At 38.6% G+C, this 19,756-nt stretch overlaps 1 protein-coding gene across 1 annotated transcript; it reads right to left on the reverse strand.

Moving 5' to 3' along the window:
- Positions 1-81: 81 nt before the first annotated feature.
- Positions 82-17,113, reverse strand: fpgs (folylpolyglutamate synthase). The gene is made up of 15 exons (XM_061800815.1): positions 16,948-17,113; positions 14,902-15,030; positions 14,705-14,758; positions 14,140-14,204; positions 7,832-7,946; positions 6,432-6,509; positions 6,172-6,233; positions 5,909-6,011; positions 5,048-5,125; positions 3,432-3,579; positions 3,264-3,347; positions 2,768-2,918; positions 2,332-2,407; positions 2,021-2,087; positions 82-794 (listed from the first exon to the last, which is right to left on the reverse strand). The coding sequence occupies exons 1-15, from the start codon at positions 17,089-17,091 to the stop codon at positions 418-420; spliced, it is 1,731 nt and encodes a 576-aa protein (XP_061656799.1). The 5' UTR covers positions 17,092-17,113; the 3' UTR covers positions 82-417.
- Between the last annotated feature and the right edge of the window lie 2,643 nt (positions 17,114-19,756).

A 19,756-nucleotide genomic window follows, 5' to 3' on the forward strand; every position in this document is an offset into this window, starting at 1 on the left:
ACAGAGATATGAAACATGGACAAAAGCAGGAAAGAAGGTTCTTTAAAAAAAAAAAAAAAAAAAAACATTCCAAATGGGAAATTTTCATCTAATATAGGTTTTTATTTTGTTGAAAATAAAAATAATTACAGTTTGGATCCCATGAACTACAAACAACGTCACAATTTTATTAAGAAGGATACACTCAAGATGTAAACATTTGACTTCAAGTGGAATTTAAGAAAATAGTTTGGCACTGTTGTGCTTGAGATTTTTTGGGAGAGTCTGGGCCATTCCGCATGTGAAAACTTTCTTGCTCCAATTACAGGCTGTGGATCTCAGTTCATACTGTGGTACCCTTAAATATATTTTTAAAACATTTCTTTTGTATTCCTGTGCAACAATTCAAATTTGAACCATTTCAAATTCATAGCCAATTTATTTAGGGGATTGAGGTGCAAGATGTTTGAGTGCCCCCCCCACCAGGTGGAGGCTGCCAGTGATAAGGATGTGGATCTCTGCTGCATTGAGGAGTGGCTCAGCTTTAGCAACCACGCTGGGTTTCAACTCCATTACTTTCTTGGTGGGGTCGGCTAGCACTGGATCCCTACCCTGTGTGAGCCATAGAAGGGCGCTGAGGATGCAGGGAAACACCAGTGTGTCCGCTTTCTCCTGGTGGACCAGAGACAAGCTGTCCTCAATTAGGAGTGGGGTCCCATTAGTGTTCCCCGTGCTGTTGTGCAGACACCAGCTTCTCTCGTTATGCAAGCAACGAGTCAGCATGTGCTCCACTGACACGTTGAAGTTCTGTTGGTCTGAGAAGCAAAAAAGGACAAACAGATCTAACAACGGTATGCAAAAAAAAAAAAAAAAAAAATATCACAAGGAAACAAGAGTCCTTAATCTAAAAACTATGCCACATTAGTTTAGCATATGTATACATGTGTGCTCAGAAACAGCTGTATATTGAGAAATTGTTTAACATTTAAGATTACCAATTTTCTTAACCCTGTGATATTTATTGCAAGATTTAATGTTTTTTTTTTTTTTTAAACAGCATAAACCTGTTACATGTGACCATTGGATATTTTTCTTTTTCCCCTCAGTATTGTATTGGTGAGAACAGTGTATTACAGTAGAAAATAATCCATGTTTAACAGAACATAAGTATTAAGATATTTGTGAAGTCTGCCTCTATTTAAATACACTGTAGTATTGAGCAGTAACTTGATAGTGTCCAACTAGACATTAAATTTCATGCCCATTTATACTGTAGTCTGTATCTAACCATTTGAGTAAATTTACACATATCTACCGTGACTTAATATGCATTAGCATTTCCATATTTGGGTGTTTAAAGTGACGATATTGCTGTAAAGTATGCACTTTGTGTTTGGATTAGACGACGAGATTGTAGCACCCTTATTGGCTCTGTTTGCTATCTTGACTGACAAATCTGGTTAGAGTTACATTCGTGCTCAACATTATTGGCAGTCCATCTTTTGTGAAACCTGGATTAGCTCTTCACAGGTAAATGTACCAAATGTGAATCATCAGGATCTTTGAATTTGAAATCTAAAGTAATTTAACAGATTTTTTTCTTAAATTGATGCTAGCATTTTGGTTTGCCGACATTTCTTTTATATGATAGTTTTACAGTAAATAACAGCTGGAGTGACTAACTTGAAGCAGGAATGTTTTATATCTTATTTGCTTATCTTATTTATCTGTTTTGCGAACTTAAAACTCATCACAGTGTGATTGCTGGAACAATGCACGCACTTCATGTTTGGTACCAGAGTTCTTTCGCCGCCGCCCCCCCACCCCCACATCATCAGGACCTTTGTGATATGACGACACACACACACACACACACACACACACACACACACACACACACACACACACACCACACACACACACACACCACACACACACACACACACACACACACACACACACCAAGATGAGGGTGGTGAAACATATCATGCAGCCCTATTTTAATAATGAATGAAAATCACGTCGGACGCAATGATCTCACCTGCGTTACAGGAGGTGATGGTCTCAGTGATGTTGGGACAAAACACAGCAAAATCAAAATTGCAAGGCTGGAACAGGAAAGCAGAAAGGTAAATTTCGTGTTCCCATTAAAAACCGATTATACAGTAAGCATTCCAGCCACTATTTGTGGCAAAACTATTGTGTAACTGCATAGGTATGCAATAACGAGTCAGCCAAGAAGCAAGAACTTCTGAAAGGACTGGTTGGAAGGTTCATTGTACATGCGTTCATTGGCAGTAAAATGCCTAATTTATACCTGGTATTATTAATGAAGAGTTACATATCACTCACCACAAGAAGTTTAAGCATAGCAGCGCAGTCTCTCTCTCCTGTAGCATTAAACAGCAATATTCTTGCAACGGGTCCACTGCAACAGAGATGTCAAGATGTTGCTTTAGGAATGCGCTTTGAACAAGTGTCAGAATAAATGATGTATCAGAACTAGACTAAACACCAGAGTAAATGAAATTACTTTATAAACATGTTTCTTCATTTATTTATTCTTACATATTAAAGCACATTTTGTAAAGGTGTGAATCTTCTGTTAAGTGAGTGAATGCAGTCAAAGTACTTAAACAGAAGTTCAAATTTTTGTCTTAGGAAGGCTCATGGTAAGGGATTAGTCAGGTTATCATGAAAAAAAAAAATCCTTTGCGCAATGTATGTACTTTACTGTACTAATTATTGTTGCATATCTTCTATTAGAGTTGTGTAATGAAATGGTCACCTTGTGTTCCTTTCATGCAGAGCTGCAATCTCTCTGAACCAACTTACACAGGCCTGCATACTACGCACTGTGTGAGCACCATCCAAGAAGTATGTAACTGCTCCATGTTTAATCATTTGATTCCTTCCGGGCCACTCAGTGTCTGCCAGTCCTAACATAACAGGGGAGAAAGGGAAGAGAGCAATAAAAAAAATATATCAGTTAACACTGTCACATTTGTCCTGTGTCATTTAAGGAAAATCTACATTCAGAACATTATAAATGAATGCTAACTGTTGAGTTAGGAAGCAATTAGTTTATTTTGGGGAAAAGATATGAGATGACGTTGTCAATGGAATTATGTATATTTGTTATTGGTCTGAAAAATTTAAAAGCATACCTATAACTTTTTTTTTTTTTTAAGTTTTTTTTCAACTACAAAATTAAGTAGTATATTTTGGAATTCCCAACACGGCAATACCATGTTACTAAGAAAACTTACTTTTCAAAGGTTTACCTTTTTTCATGATGGGGGAGGGCGTGAAGGGAGTTGCCTCAGGTATACTGGAGGTTTCAACACTGGTAGACAAAAACTTTTCATCTGTTGAAAACAACAGTCTTGAATTTTTATGATTTCAAAACAAATATATAAAAATTCCATTACAAGTCTGCCATCTTGTGTTACCCGGTAGACATCTTCTTTGTAACCATGTGTGACACAGCTGCAGGGCCAAAGAGGCATTGGATCGCTGGTGCCGCCCCGCCAAGCCCAGGTTTAAAGGTCCACAGTTTGCCTGGTAGTCATCAAAGTCCGGACACACCCACAAAGGACACTACAACAACAACAACAGGTCAGGTGGAGTCTTTCATCCAAATATAATTTCAAGGAGGCAGACAGTGCCCACCCACTTCCTGATTTCAGGGTTTTTATTTATTTATTTTGCACATCTACCACACATAAAGGTTTCAAATCAAAACAATTCTAATAGCACTCAGACAACCCAAGGAGATACAAAATACAGTTTTCTCATGACAAATTTATTAAGGAATTAAAAAAAAAAAAATCCAAACTTTACTGTGTCTGAAAAAGTAATTGCCTCCTGAACCGAACAAAGGGTTGTGTTATTCTTGGCAGCAATAACTGAAATTAAGAGTTTACATATATCTATATGTATATAAATAATTTTACCAGACTTACCAGGTTTGTCGACTTTTCTAATGTAGTCGTACAAAAAAAAAAAAAAAATCTCTGTTCAAGTCCTTTTCCTCAAGCCATGACCACTTGAACGTGTTCCTAACACTCGCTTCTATTGCACTTATGTCAGCTTGCCTACCGTTTTGAACATTGCGCTGGGGCGAACCTCGCCAATCACGCATGAATTAGTTTACACAAAACGCTATTCAAATACTCGACATTCATTGATTAAATGTGCCTTTTGTGTGCACACATGCACCCTTGTGGCTTCAGTTCTCACGGAAATTTCGAAATCTCCGAGATATGGCGAAGTCACGAGAATGTGAGGGGCGTTACTGTTACTAGTGTTAATGCCTGAACATGGCTACGCTCGTGAAAGCAAAACAACGAACTCAAGCGCGCGTTGGTTCAATGTTGTCAACTAATATCCGGATTAATTTTAGGCAATTGATCCTCAATTTTCTGGAGGAATTTTCGTGAAAATTTTAAAAATCGGGAATACCGGGAAAATCCAGAGGACTTTCATCACTGCTATGATAATTACTCCAAAGTTTCCAAGCACTTTATTTATTGGTATCAGACCTTCAGTCAAAAAAAAAAAAAAAAAAACCTGCTCAAAAATTACAATGCACTTAATATCCACGTCATACATTTAATGCTTAGCCCACCAGCCTGTACAGTACAATCTGAGTGGTTCTTTTGTTACCATGACAAGTCCAGAGAGAGTCTAGCGATTAGTGAGAGCCCCCATAAAGACAGACATTTTCACTCATGGATTCAACACTTCATCATGAAACTGCCAAATTATACTCTGGGAACCACTTTTCCAACTGGATGACAAGCTTCAGTTAGAAATACCCACCAATAAGCTCAAATGGGTTGAAATGCCGATGGGTTCTCCAGGACAAAATGACCTTGACGTGTCTATTGGTGTCAATTTCTATAAAACAACGACTTACTCTAAATGGCACAAATGGAACATTCATGAGAAGCACTATCTTAGCAATAGAAACCGGTCTTTTGTTATGGAGGATTTTGGTGGTTTTTTTTTATTTTTCACAATATGTCCCCTATAAGAAAGGTACATTAAATGGATGATTGCTTACGCTGATCTCTTTGGCCCTGTTCCTTAGTATGGCCATTGCTTCCTCTGGCTGTTTGACTGTGAAAGCAGGCACTCCTGGCTGGAAAAATAAATAAATAAATGGGCAGGGGAAACAAACAAACAAATTAAAAAAAAAACAGGTGAGGAAGAGCAGAAGAGATTTACAATAAAATTATGGTCCCTCAATAGCATTATCAATTCTATTCCAAAGAACGTCTCAAAACAATGTAGAGAAACACCATTTCCCAGAGTCATGTTATGCACATATTGCCAACCAGAAAAAGGCTCACTAATCAGTCCCTCCAGGAATGTGTAATGATGCAATCGCAACGATTTGCTCAAATTGAAACAATCCCCATGAATTGTGTATGTGACCCGGCAAGTTCATACAATCACTGCAACCTTTCTAAGACCTGGAATAATCAGTTAAACACGTTGCAGGAATTAAGCGAGTCACAATTTTGAAACGCGTCATCTCATCTCAACTGAGAAAAAAATTAATTAGACATGATTCAAACAAAATCTCTCACAAAACGTTCAAGTTGAGTGTGTAGAGTGCATAAAACTACAGCTAAATATTTAATCACCCCCCACAATTTTCATTTTATTTTTTTTTAAATCACATCTACCACAGATTTTGTACAAAAGCTGGTGTCAAATCAGGCATTTTTGGACCACAATATCACCCACAAAAAAAAAAAAAAAGCGAAATCCATATGTAAAGTTGTCACTAGTCTTAAGATACATCACTAGTCTTACTTAAGATACATCCAACTACAACCAATGTGGCGATGCCATCTCATTGGATCTGGTGAAAAGCTAGCAAGCAAACAGTCATATAATACGTAAAGCCAACACTGACCTTAAAGATACCACCTTTTTGCCAGGCAATCTTTTCTATAGTGTCTCCAAGAATCTGCGTGTGGTCTATGCCCAGAGAAGAGATGCCACATACCCATGGTCTTCTGCAGAGGTATACAGTCAAGGGGAAAAAAATAATTACAAAACAGTAACTTCAACTGTCAGAAATCAAGTCCAAAATTCTATATCAAAATGGAATAGCTTTGAGTGTCTGGCTGTCACATCTCCAGAGAGTTTAGGATTAGTAGAAAAAACAAATCTTACCTTATAATGTTGGTGCAATCATATGCTCCACCAATCCCAACTTCAACCACAGCCAAATCCACCTGAACAAAAGGACCGAAATGAAAGACCTGATTGACAGGATTTCATCAAAATACAGTTGATCATCCTCATTTGCACATTTTGAACAGTGTTGTTTGATAATTCCAGGGACAAGCTGTTCACAACACAGATGAAGAGGTACAGTACATGTCAAAGTTAAACTCAATATTGCTCTCTGGCAATCTAATAAAAATGCCTACCTTTTCTTGAAGGAATACATGAAAGGCCAAGATGGTGAGGAAGCGGAAGTATGCAGGCATTGTCCCATCGTGGGCTTCCTAAGAGTTAAAACTATTAAATAATATTGACTCAAATTATATACAGCACATTAAATTCAAGACTGAATAAACTTCATTGTTTCCTGCTAAAATTAGTACTAACGTCCTCAATAATCATAATAAATTAACAGATACTGCAAGCATTTGTTGCAACCCTCTTTTTACAGTAACTTGAACAACAGTTGAATGAAAGTATTCTTGACCTCTGATTTCAAACTATGTATCCATTCACTTATTTATATATAATATGATAAGGTGATTAAACATTTGTTTTCACAGCCATCAGGGCCTTCTGAGTGAAAGCTTAACTACAATGTGCCCTACAACAAAAATAGGTTTGACACCCTTGCTATACAGGTGGCGTTAAACCCAGAGGATTTGGACTTTAGACTGATAGTGAAAGTCGAGGTATGCTGCGTTAAGAAAAAAAAAAACTAGCTCCAATTCGTAATTGTCGAATATTATTTTTGGGGTAAAGTTAAAAGTCCACATTTTTTTCCAAAAATACACTATGATAGTGTACAAACGCAAAATTATAAAAAAGATATTTAAATATTTTAGGGTATAGGTGTAGCTCACCAAATGTTCAATTTTAAGTATTTACAGGGACTTAAAAAAAATAAAAATTCTTCCCAGACCATAATTTATGCAACCTGGCATCACATTTGATAGACTAAAAATGAACAGAAAGCTAAAAGAACTAGATTTTTTTTTCTGCAGTAAGGGGAGCTCAATTAGGAAAGAATTTCAAGACACTGAATGAAAGTCATATGACCCAATTGAAGTGTCACATGTGGGTCATGCTCATCACTATGTGAAAAGCCTCCTTTTGTCCCATTTCTTTTTTCTTTTTTAAAACCAAACTACTCCAAAACCCCCAGCCATATTTTTTGCAACCTGGCATCACATGTGAAACAGATTAAAAATGAACAGAAGTGTCAAAGACTCAGAAATATTTTCTTTTTATGCAGGAACATGAAATCAATTGGGAAATTTTTGAGACACTGAATGCAAGTAATATGACCCAATTGCACTGTCACATGTGGTTCATGCTCATCACTAAGTGAAAAGCCTCCTTTTGTCTAGACGCAAGTAAACTTTGAAACTCTTATCATCCATCTGACAGGAGTTGCACTCAAGACACACCAGCACTTTACAAAAAAAAATTACATTTCAAAAGCCAATAATTAAATTTTTAAATAATATTGTGAACTAAATCTCTAGCTGTGGTTGGTCAGCTAGTGAATAATTTCCAAGTAACTTCAGTAACATTTGATATTAAACACTTCAACATCTTAAGAATGACGTATTAAAGTACCCACCTTTGTTTCATCCAGCCGTCCGTAAACCTGCCAGAAGTATTTCGTAAAGAGGTCCTTTGCAATAGGCTTTCCATTGACTCGGATCCTCTCCCTTACTTCGACCAAATGTGGTGAACTACAATCAAAATAAAAGAACCTTGAAAAAATATATACTAAGAAGGATCTCTAAATGGAAGTGTATGGTAACACAAATCGTCACAGCAAAATTTATGCTGTGGACAACCACGATTTCCAGGGAATGAGGACCAATCAACAATTAGCAAAAATTCACAGATCACAGACAGCCATTTGTGTGCGTCCACAGTTGAAGCCACAAGTTTACATATACTGTGCAAAAGCACTTTATTTCTGGTCTCATTGTCTGAATTCTAATCAGACTAAAAGGTTTCAGGTCAGTCAGGCTCACCCAAATTATTTTATTTTGTTAAATCCCACAATGAGATAATTTTTTTTAATAATTTTCTTTCTGGTCAAAAGTTTACATAAGTACTATGTCTATAAACAAAAATGGGGGAGATCAGATGAAGCCATGGCTTTGGAAGCCACTGATAGGTTAAGTGACAACGTGAATTAATTTTTAGCACACCTGAGGATGTATTCAAGACCACACCTCAAACACTCCGCTTCCTTGTTTGAAACTGTGGATAAATTAAATCGGCCAGGAAATCAGAGAAAGAATCATGGAGCAACAGAAGTCCGGCTCATCCATGAGTGTAATTTCCAGATGCTTGAAGGTGCCACGTTCATCTGTTCAAATAATTAGATGCAAGTATAAACCTCTTGGGACTCTCCAGAAATCACACCGCTCAGAAAGGAAACTGCCTCTGTGACGCTGAATGTGTTTTGGTCAGAAATGTAGAAATCAACCCCAGAACAAAAGCTAATCTACATTGAAACGTGTCCTTCACCGACATGGCTCAAAGGCCGCTCACCGAGATTGAAGCCATGATTCCTAAAGAAGTGTAAAAAAAAAGGAAAATTTCAGTTTGCAAAAAGACAGCAATACAAAAATGTTCACTTCTGGAGACATGTCCTGTGGTATGATGAAACTAAAGTGGAGCTGTTTGGCCATAATGACCACCATTACATTTGGAGGAAATCGGGCAATGATTGTAGACCTGAGAACAGCATACCAACTGTGAAGCATGGATGTGGCAGCATCAAGTGGGCCTGTTTTGCTGCACGAGGAACTGGAGCTCTTCATAAAATACATGGTATCATTACGAAAGATTACATGGAGACATTATGATCACATCATCACAAGACATCAGCCAGAAAGCTGAAACTTGGGCGCAAATGGGTGTTCCAAACGGCCAATGACCCTAAGCATACTGCCAAAATGGTTAAAAAGTGGCTTGAGGATAAAGTAAATGTCTTTGGGAGGCCATCACAAAGCACTGCTCTGAATCCCATCATAAATTTGTGTGCAGATCTGAGAAGGCATGTAAGAGCAAGGCAACTGACAAACCTGATTCAGTTACACCAGTGAGGAGGAATGGAAAGGATTCCAGCAGACTATGCTCAGGAGCTTGGGGAAGGTTACCCAAAACGTTTAACCCAAGTCAGGCAGTTCAAAAGGAAATGAGACTTCATACTACATACGAAATTTATGTAAACTTTGACCAAAGAAAATATAAAATACTCTCATTATTGTGGCATTTAACAAAATAAATAATTTTGGTGATCCTGACCAACTTGAAAAAGAGGTTTAGTCTGGTTAGAGTTCCAAAAGTAAGACGAAATTTAAATGTTTGTTTTTGTGGAGTGTATGTAAACATATGACTCCAAGTGTGTGTGTGTGTGTGTGTGTGTATATATATCTTCTAACATTATATAAAGGATAAGTTTGTTTTTTTTAATACCCCATATTGCATATGCATGGATAAAGCATCAGTAGGCATTTTCAGGGTTAGTTTTCTAAAAAAAAAAAAAAGAAAAAAAAAGCATAGATCATTTTATAGTTCAAACTATGAGTCGTAGAACAAACAAGGTGACAAAAATGACCCCCAGCATATCTCATCTCAGTTTATTGCCATAGAATACAAATGTTAAATTCCTGCACCCACAGTCCCACTATACTGCAGATTTTTTTTACAATTAGTGTTCCATCATTATTCACGGGGGTTAGGTTCCTTAACCCCCACAAATAATGAAAATCCATGAATGGATCCAGAATTAAAATACCCTTGCATGATACGTACCATATTGTTGCAATCATAAGGGGAACTTCGTCTTAAATTTTCTCCAAAATGGACAGCGCACCTTATGTACACAATGAGTTCTGTAAATGTTCTGTGACTAGACCAATGAAGAACACCTGGACACACTGGTTACAATGTTAGCATCCATGCTTGGATCTGTTTTAGCATGTATGCAAGCTACCATATGACGGCACTCACGAGGCGGTGAGGAACAACTGCAATTTTAAATTTGTAAGCAGAAGAAACTTACATTGTCCCACACATTGACAGTGGAGGCAAATCATTACTCAAGATGTTGTTCACACTCACGGTGTCACTTCGAAACTAAAATGATCACACTACAGGAAACAGAATAACAAAACTAGCATATAATAAAACAAAACAATGACTGAATAAATTACAAAACATCCTTTGTAGCACTAAGGAGGTCCTTAGGGCCACAAACCATGCAACTCTTAGGTAGAAATGGTCAAAGATGCCCACAATCCACCCCACCAATTGTTTATAATGGTGTATATATGTCAACGAAAGCTGGGATAGACTCCAGTACTTCCGACGCTTGTGAGGATAAGTGGTACAGAAAATGCATGGATGGATGTTCACTGTGTTACTGTATATGTTTGTGTGTATAGCTAGTAAGCAATTGCGTTAAAATAAGTATTCTATCTGACTTTTCAATGACACTGAATCGATGAGTAAATATTTTTGGGCAAGTGCAAACACTTTATGAGTTAACAATTCCCTCTCTTCCTATTGTGCAAAATAAGTCAATCCAGATGAAAATGATCAATAATTCCAATCATCTGTCCCTTTGCATGTGACTAACTTGGGAAATTAACGTCATGCAAATTTGTGACTAACATTTCTCCTCCCCACATGACAAAAATAATTGTGGTGCCCCTTACAAATAAAGCACAATAACATTTTAGATTACCATTTCAAATTTTAGTTATTTCGTTACTTCTATAATGGGCAGCATAGTGGAGCAGCTGGAAAGCGTTGGCCTCACAGTTCTGAGGACCCAGGTTCAACACCAGCCCGTCCTGTGTGGAGTTTGCATGTTCTCCACGGGCACTCCGGTTCCCTCCCACATCCCAAAAAAACACACTCCAGCAACCCATTTGAGGATAAGCGGCTAAGAAAATGGATGGACTTCTAGAATGTAATGCTAAGGTACAGTTTTACCACTTTTTCCTATTCAGTACTGTTGCAACAACAAACAGACATCAAATGTGAACCTAACAATACAAAAAAAACAAGAAAGTCGCAAATACGACAGCATAGAAAAGATAAACTAGGGATGTCCCGATCCAGATATTGCAGGTTTGAGTTTAAGCCAATATCAATACCTGTCCGATCCGTTATCAGCAATAACCACACAAATATTTTGTCAAATGGAATATTAGAAAAGGTTTGATCAAGTGATATTACTCAAACAGAGAACAATAATCAGTAACAGCAGATGTGAGAAATATTGTCTGTTTCATTTTCCTTAGTTTTGCAGTGAACTTGAACTGGAGTGTCAACTTTAAGAAAGCAACATTGAGTCACACACCTTGCTACAATGCTAGCACCTTAGCAAGCCGTTGTTGAAATCACATTGGCTTTGCAGGCCATCCCAGCGGTGCCTCGTAGAAGTGCTGGAGTGAAGTGGTTGTATATGTGTGGTATAAAGAGATTTGAGATCCAGTCTGATCCTTGTTTTTTTTGCTGACAGACCAATTTCCGATCTCCAACATCAGATCTGAAGATCTCTATGTGGTACGGTGCTAAATAACATAAGGCAGAAACATATGTGCATTTTGTACTTTAAAAAAATTAATCCCCCCCCAAAAAAAACATTTATGCAAATAATATGTGGGGTGGGGGAAGCCACCATGAGGGCAGCAACACTTCTAAAACTGATTGCATTTCATGTGAATGCAACCACTGTCATTTTAGTTATCTTCAGGAGAATACATGGGGTGTTGTAAGCATTAAAATACATTTTGATTGCTGTTTACAATTTCATCTGATTATGACGCACACTACAGAGCTCGTGCACGTGATGTCGCCATTTTCACGGCGCCATATTGCCGGTCAAACAGAGCTGCTCGACATTGTGGGAGACGTTTAACCGGAGGAGAATATTTACAATACCAGAGATCTGTTGTGCTGTTGGTTGTCACAACAGATGAGACAGATATTCAAAGAGATCCTTCTATGGAATACCATCTGAAAAAGACCAGAAAATATCGATGGATTTCGGCAATTAAACATGATGGATGATGCCCAACCAAAATACACACACGCCTGTGTAGCGATCGCTTCATTTCAGGCAGGAATTATTCTTCTCAATCTCAAATTACCAAAAAGTATTTATAATGCCAAGATGGCTCATTTGAGAACAATGAATGTTCAAAAAAAAAAAAAAAGGTTTAAGGAGGTTAAGTATGGCCGCAATCGCTTCCCTGTACGTTCCATGGAGATGACTCAGTCCTCTTTTTTTTCCCCACCCAATCATAGTTAATGAACGAGAGTTTGTGTAAAACCAGGAGACATTTATTTAAATATTGGAATTTGTATTGAATACTAGCGGAAAAGAGAGATTGATTCCGGCAAAGGTTAACATGTCGCTGAACACACTTCCGCATTCACAAGCAGTCAAAACTGTCACTATGTGGAATTTTTTCCTGATGAGAACAAATCCAGCAACAAAGTATTCGTATGTGTCCAGACTTTTATACGCTTTCAAACTTTCCGTGTAAATCTCAACGACTTACTCACCAGATCCACATGTATATCCAGTTGTCAAAGACAAGCGGAAGTGAATTAAGAGTCAAATTTGTTATCGGCGAAAACATCGACTTCGGCATTAAATACGGGTCCTCTATGCAGAGTATCTAATTTTTCCACGTACTGTCATTTAATTTTTACCTTCTAAATGTCTGCCGGGATCAGACAAGACTTTGGGTATCGTGCTACAAGACATATTTCCGTATAGTCTCCAACCAACTTAGCACTGAGCAATGCTTAGCTTGACCGGCAATATGGCGAGATAAACAAAAGTCATGTGATTTTATGATGTAGGTGCACGAGCTCTAAAGAGACCAAACACCGTTATAATTGGTTTAAACAAATCCCATGTACAGTGGTACCACTACTTACGAACATCTCCTGTAAGCAAAGCAAATTTATTTCTACAGCACATTTAATACACAAGGTAACTCAATGTGCTTTACATGATTAAAAGGATTTGAATACAAGATAAAACATTGGGCAACAAAATATTGAAAAAATAAAGTACAATTAAAAACAGTGTACAGTGCAAGAAATATTAAGATTGAAAATACTCTAATAAGCATGCACGGGAAAGAAGTTCTCTCAACCTGGATTTAAAAACAAACATTCACACTTGGGGCGGATGTCACCTCTCTTGGCAACCTATTCCATTTGTGTGCAGGATAATAGCTAAATGCTGCATTTACCATGTTTGCCTTGGACTCTGCGCTCTATTATTTGACCTGAGTCAGTTGATCTCAGAGCTTGACTGCGTTCGTATTCAGGACCTAAACCATTTAGTGATTTATAGACCAGTAGCAGAACTTTGAAGCCAGTGTAGGGACTTTACTATTGGAGTCATATGGTTTGACCTCTTTGTTCTGGTCAGAACCCAAGCTGCAGCATTCTGCATGACCTGCAGCTGTTTAATCCTCTTTTGGGGAGTCCAGTCAGAAGACCACTGCAGTAGTCAAGTCTATTTGAGATAAAATCATGGACTAAAGCAAACGAAAAATTCAGGTTACACAACGCCTCCTCAGAAAAATATTGTTTGAAGTTACAAAGGAAATTCAGGATACGAAAGGAAAAAAAATGGGCGCTGGATCTGCAGCCCTCAAATTCCACTGAACAAAACATCCTGTATCTTGGTATGTGTGGCACGATGAACCTGCTCTACCATTGGCTATCCCCTTTGCATCTCCCTGGTATCCCACTGGGTATGAGGGACGTCAATCTTTCACATTACGAAACAACTTCCGGAACGGATGAATTTCATAAGTAGAGATATTAGAAGTAAAAATGCATATGGATATATCATAATCATGATCATCATCACTTAGCTTTTACCTGTAAAATCCTGTCCGGAAGCCATAGCCTCTCAAAATCTGCTCAGTAAATGCACATGTTGACCCCTGAAAGAATATTAATTATTTCAACATTTGTCATTCCCTTCTTAGTACTCACATACAGTACAATGCTTGAAAACATTTGCCAGACATGCCAGGGTTTACATTATATAAAACATAGCTATATTTTAAAAAGATAGAATTTGTCAAGTATTGTGTATTACTATAGGGTCACAAGGTGAGCTACAGCAAATCCCAGCTGACTTTGTGTACGACCTGAACTGGTCACCAGTCAGTTTTGCAGGGCACAGAGAGACAAACAACCATTCACAATCACATTCACACATGTGGACATTTTAGTTTTCAATCTATCTAACATGTAAGGAGGAAGCATGGGATATCAGAAGAAAACCTTTTTAGAGGCAAAACGTCCCAAATCCACACAGGAAATTTGAAGCTTACATTCAAACCACAAATTTTAGAACTGTGAAGGAGACATGCGAACCATTTGTCCACTGTGTGGGTGCCTTGCATACAATACCCAAGCTTGCACCAGGTTGACTCACCTTGCCCTTTGTTCCTGTCACATGAATGATGTTTAAGTGATCAAGTTCTTTCACCTTTGCAAAACATACACAAGATAAGCAATGACGTAATAAGTACTGAAACGATAGCAATAAATAATAGCTTGTTGTAATTATTACTGTACAATACAGTCAAAGAATGTGCCCTTCATACTATTTGAGCTTAATAGTGTACTCACAGTGATGCTGGCGCGTTCCAGGTAGCCTCTCATGGCCTGAAGTTGCAGCTCGGGGTTGCTCCGCTCTCGCCGTACTTGCTCCAGAGCACTGGCGTTTGTCTGTAATGTGTTGAGAGTACAAATGGCATCCTGCAACAATAGCAGTACACCTTTCAGAACATAAAACCTTAGAATTAATCATCCAAGTACCTCAATTTTTGTGTTGCAGTAAAAATTCTAAATATAGTATTGACGGAAAATTTCCATAAAGCTTTCACCTCACACTGTTGAGACACTGCCTTCATCATCAATTGGACAAAGGTCTTTTGTTCACAATAACCAATTGATTGAATACCTCACCGATTAAGCAATCCACAAATACATCCCAGGTAACTTTGCGCTGTGTAAACCACTACTAACACTGCTGCCAGAACTAGAAATACTACAGCCATGATTATCAATATTACTATTCATTTCCACTCCATTTACAACTTCAGAGAGGAGAAACTCCACCTTAACAGCGACCCTGAACACAAAAATCTACTTGAGAAAATACTAACAATTATTCTTACTACTCATTAGGAATGGGCGAGGGTTGTTATCAGTGCGAATATGAAGAATTTTCGATCAATATCAGCATAAACTTTTTTTTAATCCACAAAGAGATTCATTGATTTAAATTTTCAGGGAGACCAGATGAACAGCCTTGGCCTCACAGTTCTGAGGACCGGGGTTCAAATCTCGGCCCTGCTTGTGTGGACCTTGCATGTTCTCCCCATGCATGCATGGGTTTTCTCCGGGCACATCGGTTCCCACATTCCAAAAACATGCATTAATTGGAGACTCTAAATTGTGAGAGACTGTTGTGCCCTGCAATTGGCTGGCAACCAGTTCAGGATGTACCCTGCTTCCTGGCCACTGACAGCTGGGATTGGCTCCAGCACTACCATGGCCCTCACGAGGAGCTCGGAAAATGGACGAATGAATAGATTTTCAGTTAACTATAAAGAGATGCTTCTGACCCTCAGAACTCCCTGCACAAAACAAATGTTTTAATTTACAACAAACATAAGTGAAGAATGAACATTTTCAGTTATACTGAATTTTTGAAAAAGTATTTACAATAGAAAAGTTTAGGAAGGCGTTTGTTCAAGTTGAATTTGAAAAGACGCGAATACTCACCCTGTGCGATCAGTGCACTTTTTGTTACAAGTTTAATGTCTACTGGTAAGATTTTTTAAGTTTGAAATCTAAAAAGGAATTTTAAACTAAGTTAAGCAGTGGACTTTGTATTTTTCACACTTTATAACAATTTTCCCTTTTATTGCTAATGAATATGGGCTCCACCCTGCTAAAAAAAATTTCTATAGACATTCTATAGAAATCTATAGAATTCTATAAAACTTGTACAGAACAACTTGTTCTATAGAACTTTGGCTGTGATATCCTATAGAATTTCTACAGAACTATAGAAATTCTATAGTTTAGTTCAGCATTTAGAAATGCTCTGTAGAAAATTGTTAGCAAAGTATATAGCCTCCTTGATGACTTACAGTACGAAAACTACCAAACAGCGAGTCTTAATCATGTGAGCATTGTGACGTCGGTGTAAAACAGCGGCAAATAATGCCGAATGCAAGTTAAAATACAAACTGTGATGTAGTCAAAATTCTTTGACAGTCATCACGACTCAACCAATGACTTGAAACACGAACGCTTATGATTCAACTCAGCGAAAGGATAGCGCGTGTTCTGTAAGATATCCACTCGCATTCAGTGCCACACTTCTGTGGAACTAGGTAGCGTTTTGGGTGAGCCAAGAATCTCTCCATGCTTCAAAATACAAAGGAGAACTATTATTTCCACACATTCGTAAATAAACTAAGAGAATGACACCGTCAAAGACGGACTTTTCCGGGTGTACTTCTGCCAGCCATCTTAACGTCTGACAGAAAACTTTGGTGGATATCCAAAGAGTTTCGGTAACAACTTTCAACTAGCTAGTGAGCAGGCGAGCTAACATGCGGCATGCTGCGGAAGATTCGCATGGATATTAGCAGGACTCACTTGGTACTCCATTCCCGGAATGTGAGGAGCAGTCTTTGTGCTGTAGTGTTGGACTGGAAAGCCCGCCAACCTGCACGACCAGACTAGCCTCCTTAGCCCCCCCGCTAATACACGCGGTTGCCACACGGCAGACATGCAAACCATTATGCGGCATTGAGTTGTCACCGGGACCTCCCAACCATATATGGTGTTGAGGCGTGGCTTAATTGGTGACGTTACCCAGCCAAATGCTGTAGTTTTTTTTAATTGTTTTTTTTTTTTAATTATTATTGTACAGTATTTATCGTGTCTACTGAAATTAAAAATATATATATACTTTGGTTAAATAGTTGACTACAAAACCGTTTTATTGAATAAATTTGCAATGTCACCTCGCGTTATAACCACTGCTTCCTTCAACCACACAATATTGGTTTCTTCTTAATTAACGAAATATGTTTCGTCGCTGTTAATGTAAAACAACGGGACATTTATAAATACGTTTCGAATGTGTCTTGGCTTCATGACGGTGTTATACCTTCAGGTCGAAAGGTGTCGTCTTCAGATAGGTTATGGCACAGGGTGGTGGTTGGATTAAAAAGACCACACTGACTGTCCAGAACAGACTAATAACACGCAAGAAATACAGTTTTTTTAAATTGTCTTGATGCAAGTTAATGTACATTATTTCCTTTATTTTATTTTTGGGTTATTTTTGATAAATAAAATGTATGTTTAAAATTTCCAGTGATGTTGAACTAAGTAAGATACTGACATTCAACGGACATGTAAAGCATATTCTGATTCTGATGACAGGTGAAAGCTCAGGATTTGGTTGACGTGATTATTAGAAGAAATGTTGATATTGTTTGTCCAGAACTTCTGGTGGAAAGGCAGAAAGGCCTGAATTTTAGGGGCATGGTTTAAGTTATTTTACCATGATGTAGATGGGAAGAAAAATGGATTAGGGGTTATTTTAAAGGAAGAGTTGGTCTCGGATGTGAAAAGAGTATCAGATCGAGTGATGAGGCTGAAACTTGATATCGAAGGTATTATGTATAATGTGATTAGCGGCTATGGATCACAGGTAGGGTGTAACCTAGAGTTGAAAGAGAAATTCTGGAGGGAACTAGATGAAGTAGTTCTGAGCATCCAAGACACAGAGAGAGTTGTGATTGTTGCCAATTGTAATGGACATGTTGTTGAAGGAAACAGGTGATGAAGAAGTGATGGGTAAGTACGGCATCCAGGAAAGCAACTTGGAGTGACAGATGGTGGTAGACTTTGTAAAAAGGATGTAAATAGCTGTTGTGAACACTTTTTTTTTCCATAAGAGGCAGGAACATGGGCTAACCTACAAGAGTGGAGTTAGACACTAAGAGGACCGAGGAGAAAGGAATGCACCGAGATCCAACATTCAAGTTCAAGTAACTTTATTGTCAGATGTGTTAGAAATAGATGACAATAGAGCAGAGGTCATCAACGCGGTGCCTGCAGGCGAATGGTAACCCGTGAGGACTATATAAGGCGCCCGTGAGGTATGTTCTAAAAATACCATAGTCCACAAATTGCTACTATTATTTGTGCTTTAAATTCTGAATCGGACTTGTTTATGTGAATTAAAATTTTAAAATACCTGTAATGTCATTTTACTACAATAAATTAAAACAAAAATATTTTATATACATGTAATGAACTGAGTCTTAAATTTGCAGCAAACAGGTCATGTAGCTCTTCATACGATCGGTGCTCACGATGTAGTCCCTCAGCCTCAAAAAGGTTGCTGAGACCTGACATAGAAGATACCTGAAAAAGGATTTCTTTCAGACCTGTGGTACTGTGCTTCAAGTGTGTTTTGTCCTTGAGCTTAATTTCTGGTCTACAATCAATGGTATTGGGTGCCAGGGAAGGATAATAATAATGGAGGGAAAGCAGACAGTGAATTGAGTATCCTGACTGCCTGGTGTAAGAAACTGTCTTTGAGGTTGCTGGTTATGGCCTGAAGACTCTGCAAACGCTTCCCTGATGGCAGCAATTTGAAGAGACAGTGGGATGGTTGAGTGAGGTCGGCAGCGATCCTGGTGGCCTTGTGGGTGAGACGGGTGTTGAAAATATCCAGAAGGGAGGGGAGAGTTACACCTATGATCTTCTCAGCTGCTCTCACCATGTGTTGCAGGATCTTGTGACACGAGGTGGTGCAGGCGCCATACCACATGGTGATGCTGCTGCACAGGATCCTCACAATCGTCCCTCTGTAAAAGAAGATCATGATGGCTCCAATGGAAGAAAAGCTGCTCTTGAGCCTTTTTACCCAGCAGTGTGATGTTAGTGGTCAAGGACAGGTCTTTGGAGATGTGTACACCCAGGAATTTGGTGCTGCTCACCGGCTCTACTGCAGCAGCAAGGGATGCTGGTTGTGCCATCTCCTGAAGTCCACTATGATCTACTTAGTCTTTTTCATGTTTAAGTGGAGATTGTTGTCCTTGCACCACATCTCACCTCGCTCCTGTAGCTTTTCTCGTTGTTGTTAATGAGGCCCACCACAGTTGTGTCACCAGTAAACTTGATGAAGAGGTAGGAGTTGGATATGGGTGTGTAGTCATGGGTCAGCAGAGGGAAAAGGAGGGGGCTCAGCACACATCCTTCAGGGGCCGCTGTGTTCATGGTGTTGGAGATGTTGCTGCCAACCCGACCTGCCTGGGATCTCCCTGTCAGGAAGTCCAACAGCCAGTTGCACAATTAGGTGTTGAGTTCCAGACGGTCTAGATTGAGGATGAGCTGCTGAGCTATGATGGTGTTGAATGCTGAGCTAAAGTCGATGAACAGCATT

Source organism: Syngnathoides biaculeatus, chromosome 17, assembly GCF_019802595.1.
Source record: "Syngnathoides biaculeatus isolate LvHL_M chromosome 17, ASM1980259v1, whole genome shotgun sequence".
NCBI lineage: Eukaryota > Metazoa > Chordata > Actinopteri > Syngnathiformes > Syngnathidae > Syngnathoides > Syngnathoides biaculeatus.

What these genes read in the sequence shown, in the direction of transcription:
- fpgs (XM_061800815.1), bottom strand. Translation starts at nt 17,091, where the DNA reads ATGGTTTGCATGTCTGCCGTGTGGCAACCGCGTGTATTAGCGGGGGGG. An exon ending in TTCCGGACAGGATTTTACAG is followed by an intron (nt 7,947 to 14,139) that starts GTAAAAGCTAAG and finishes TTTTGATTGTAG; the next exon opens with TTCACCACATTTGGTCGAAG. An exon ending in AAAAAGGTGGTATCTTTAAG is followed by an intron (nt 5,126 to 5,908) that starts GTCAGTGTTGGC and finishes TTATTTTTCCAG; the next exon opens with CCAGGAGTGCCTGCTTTCAC.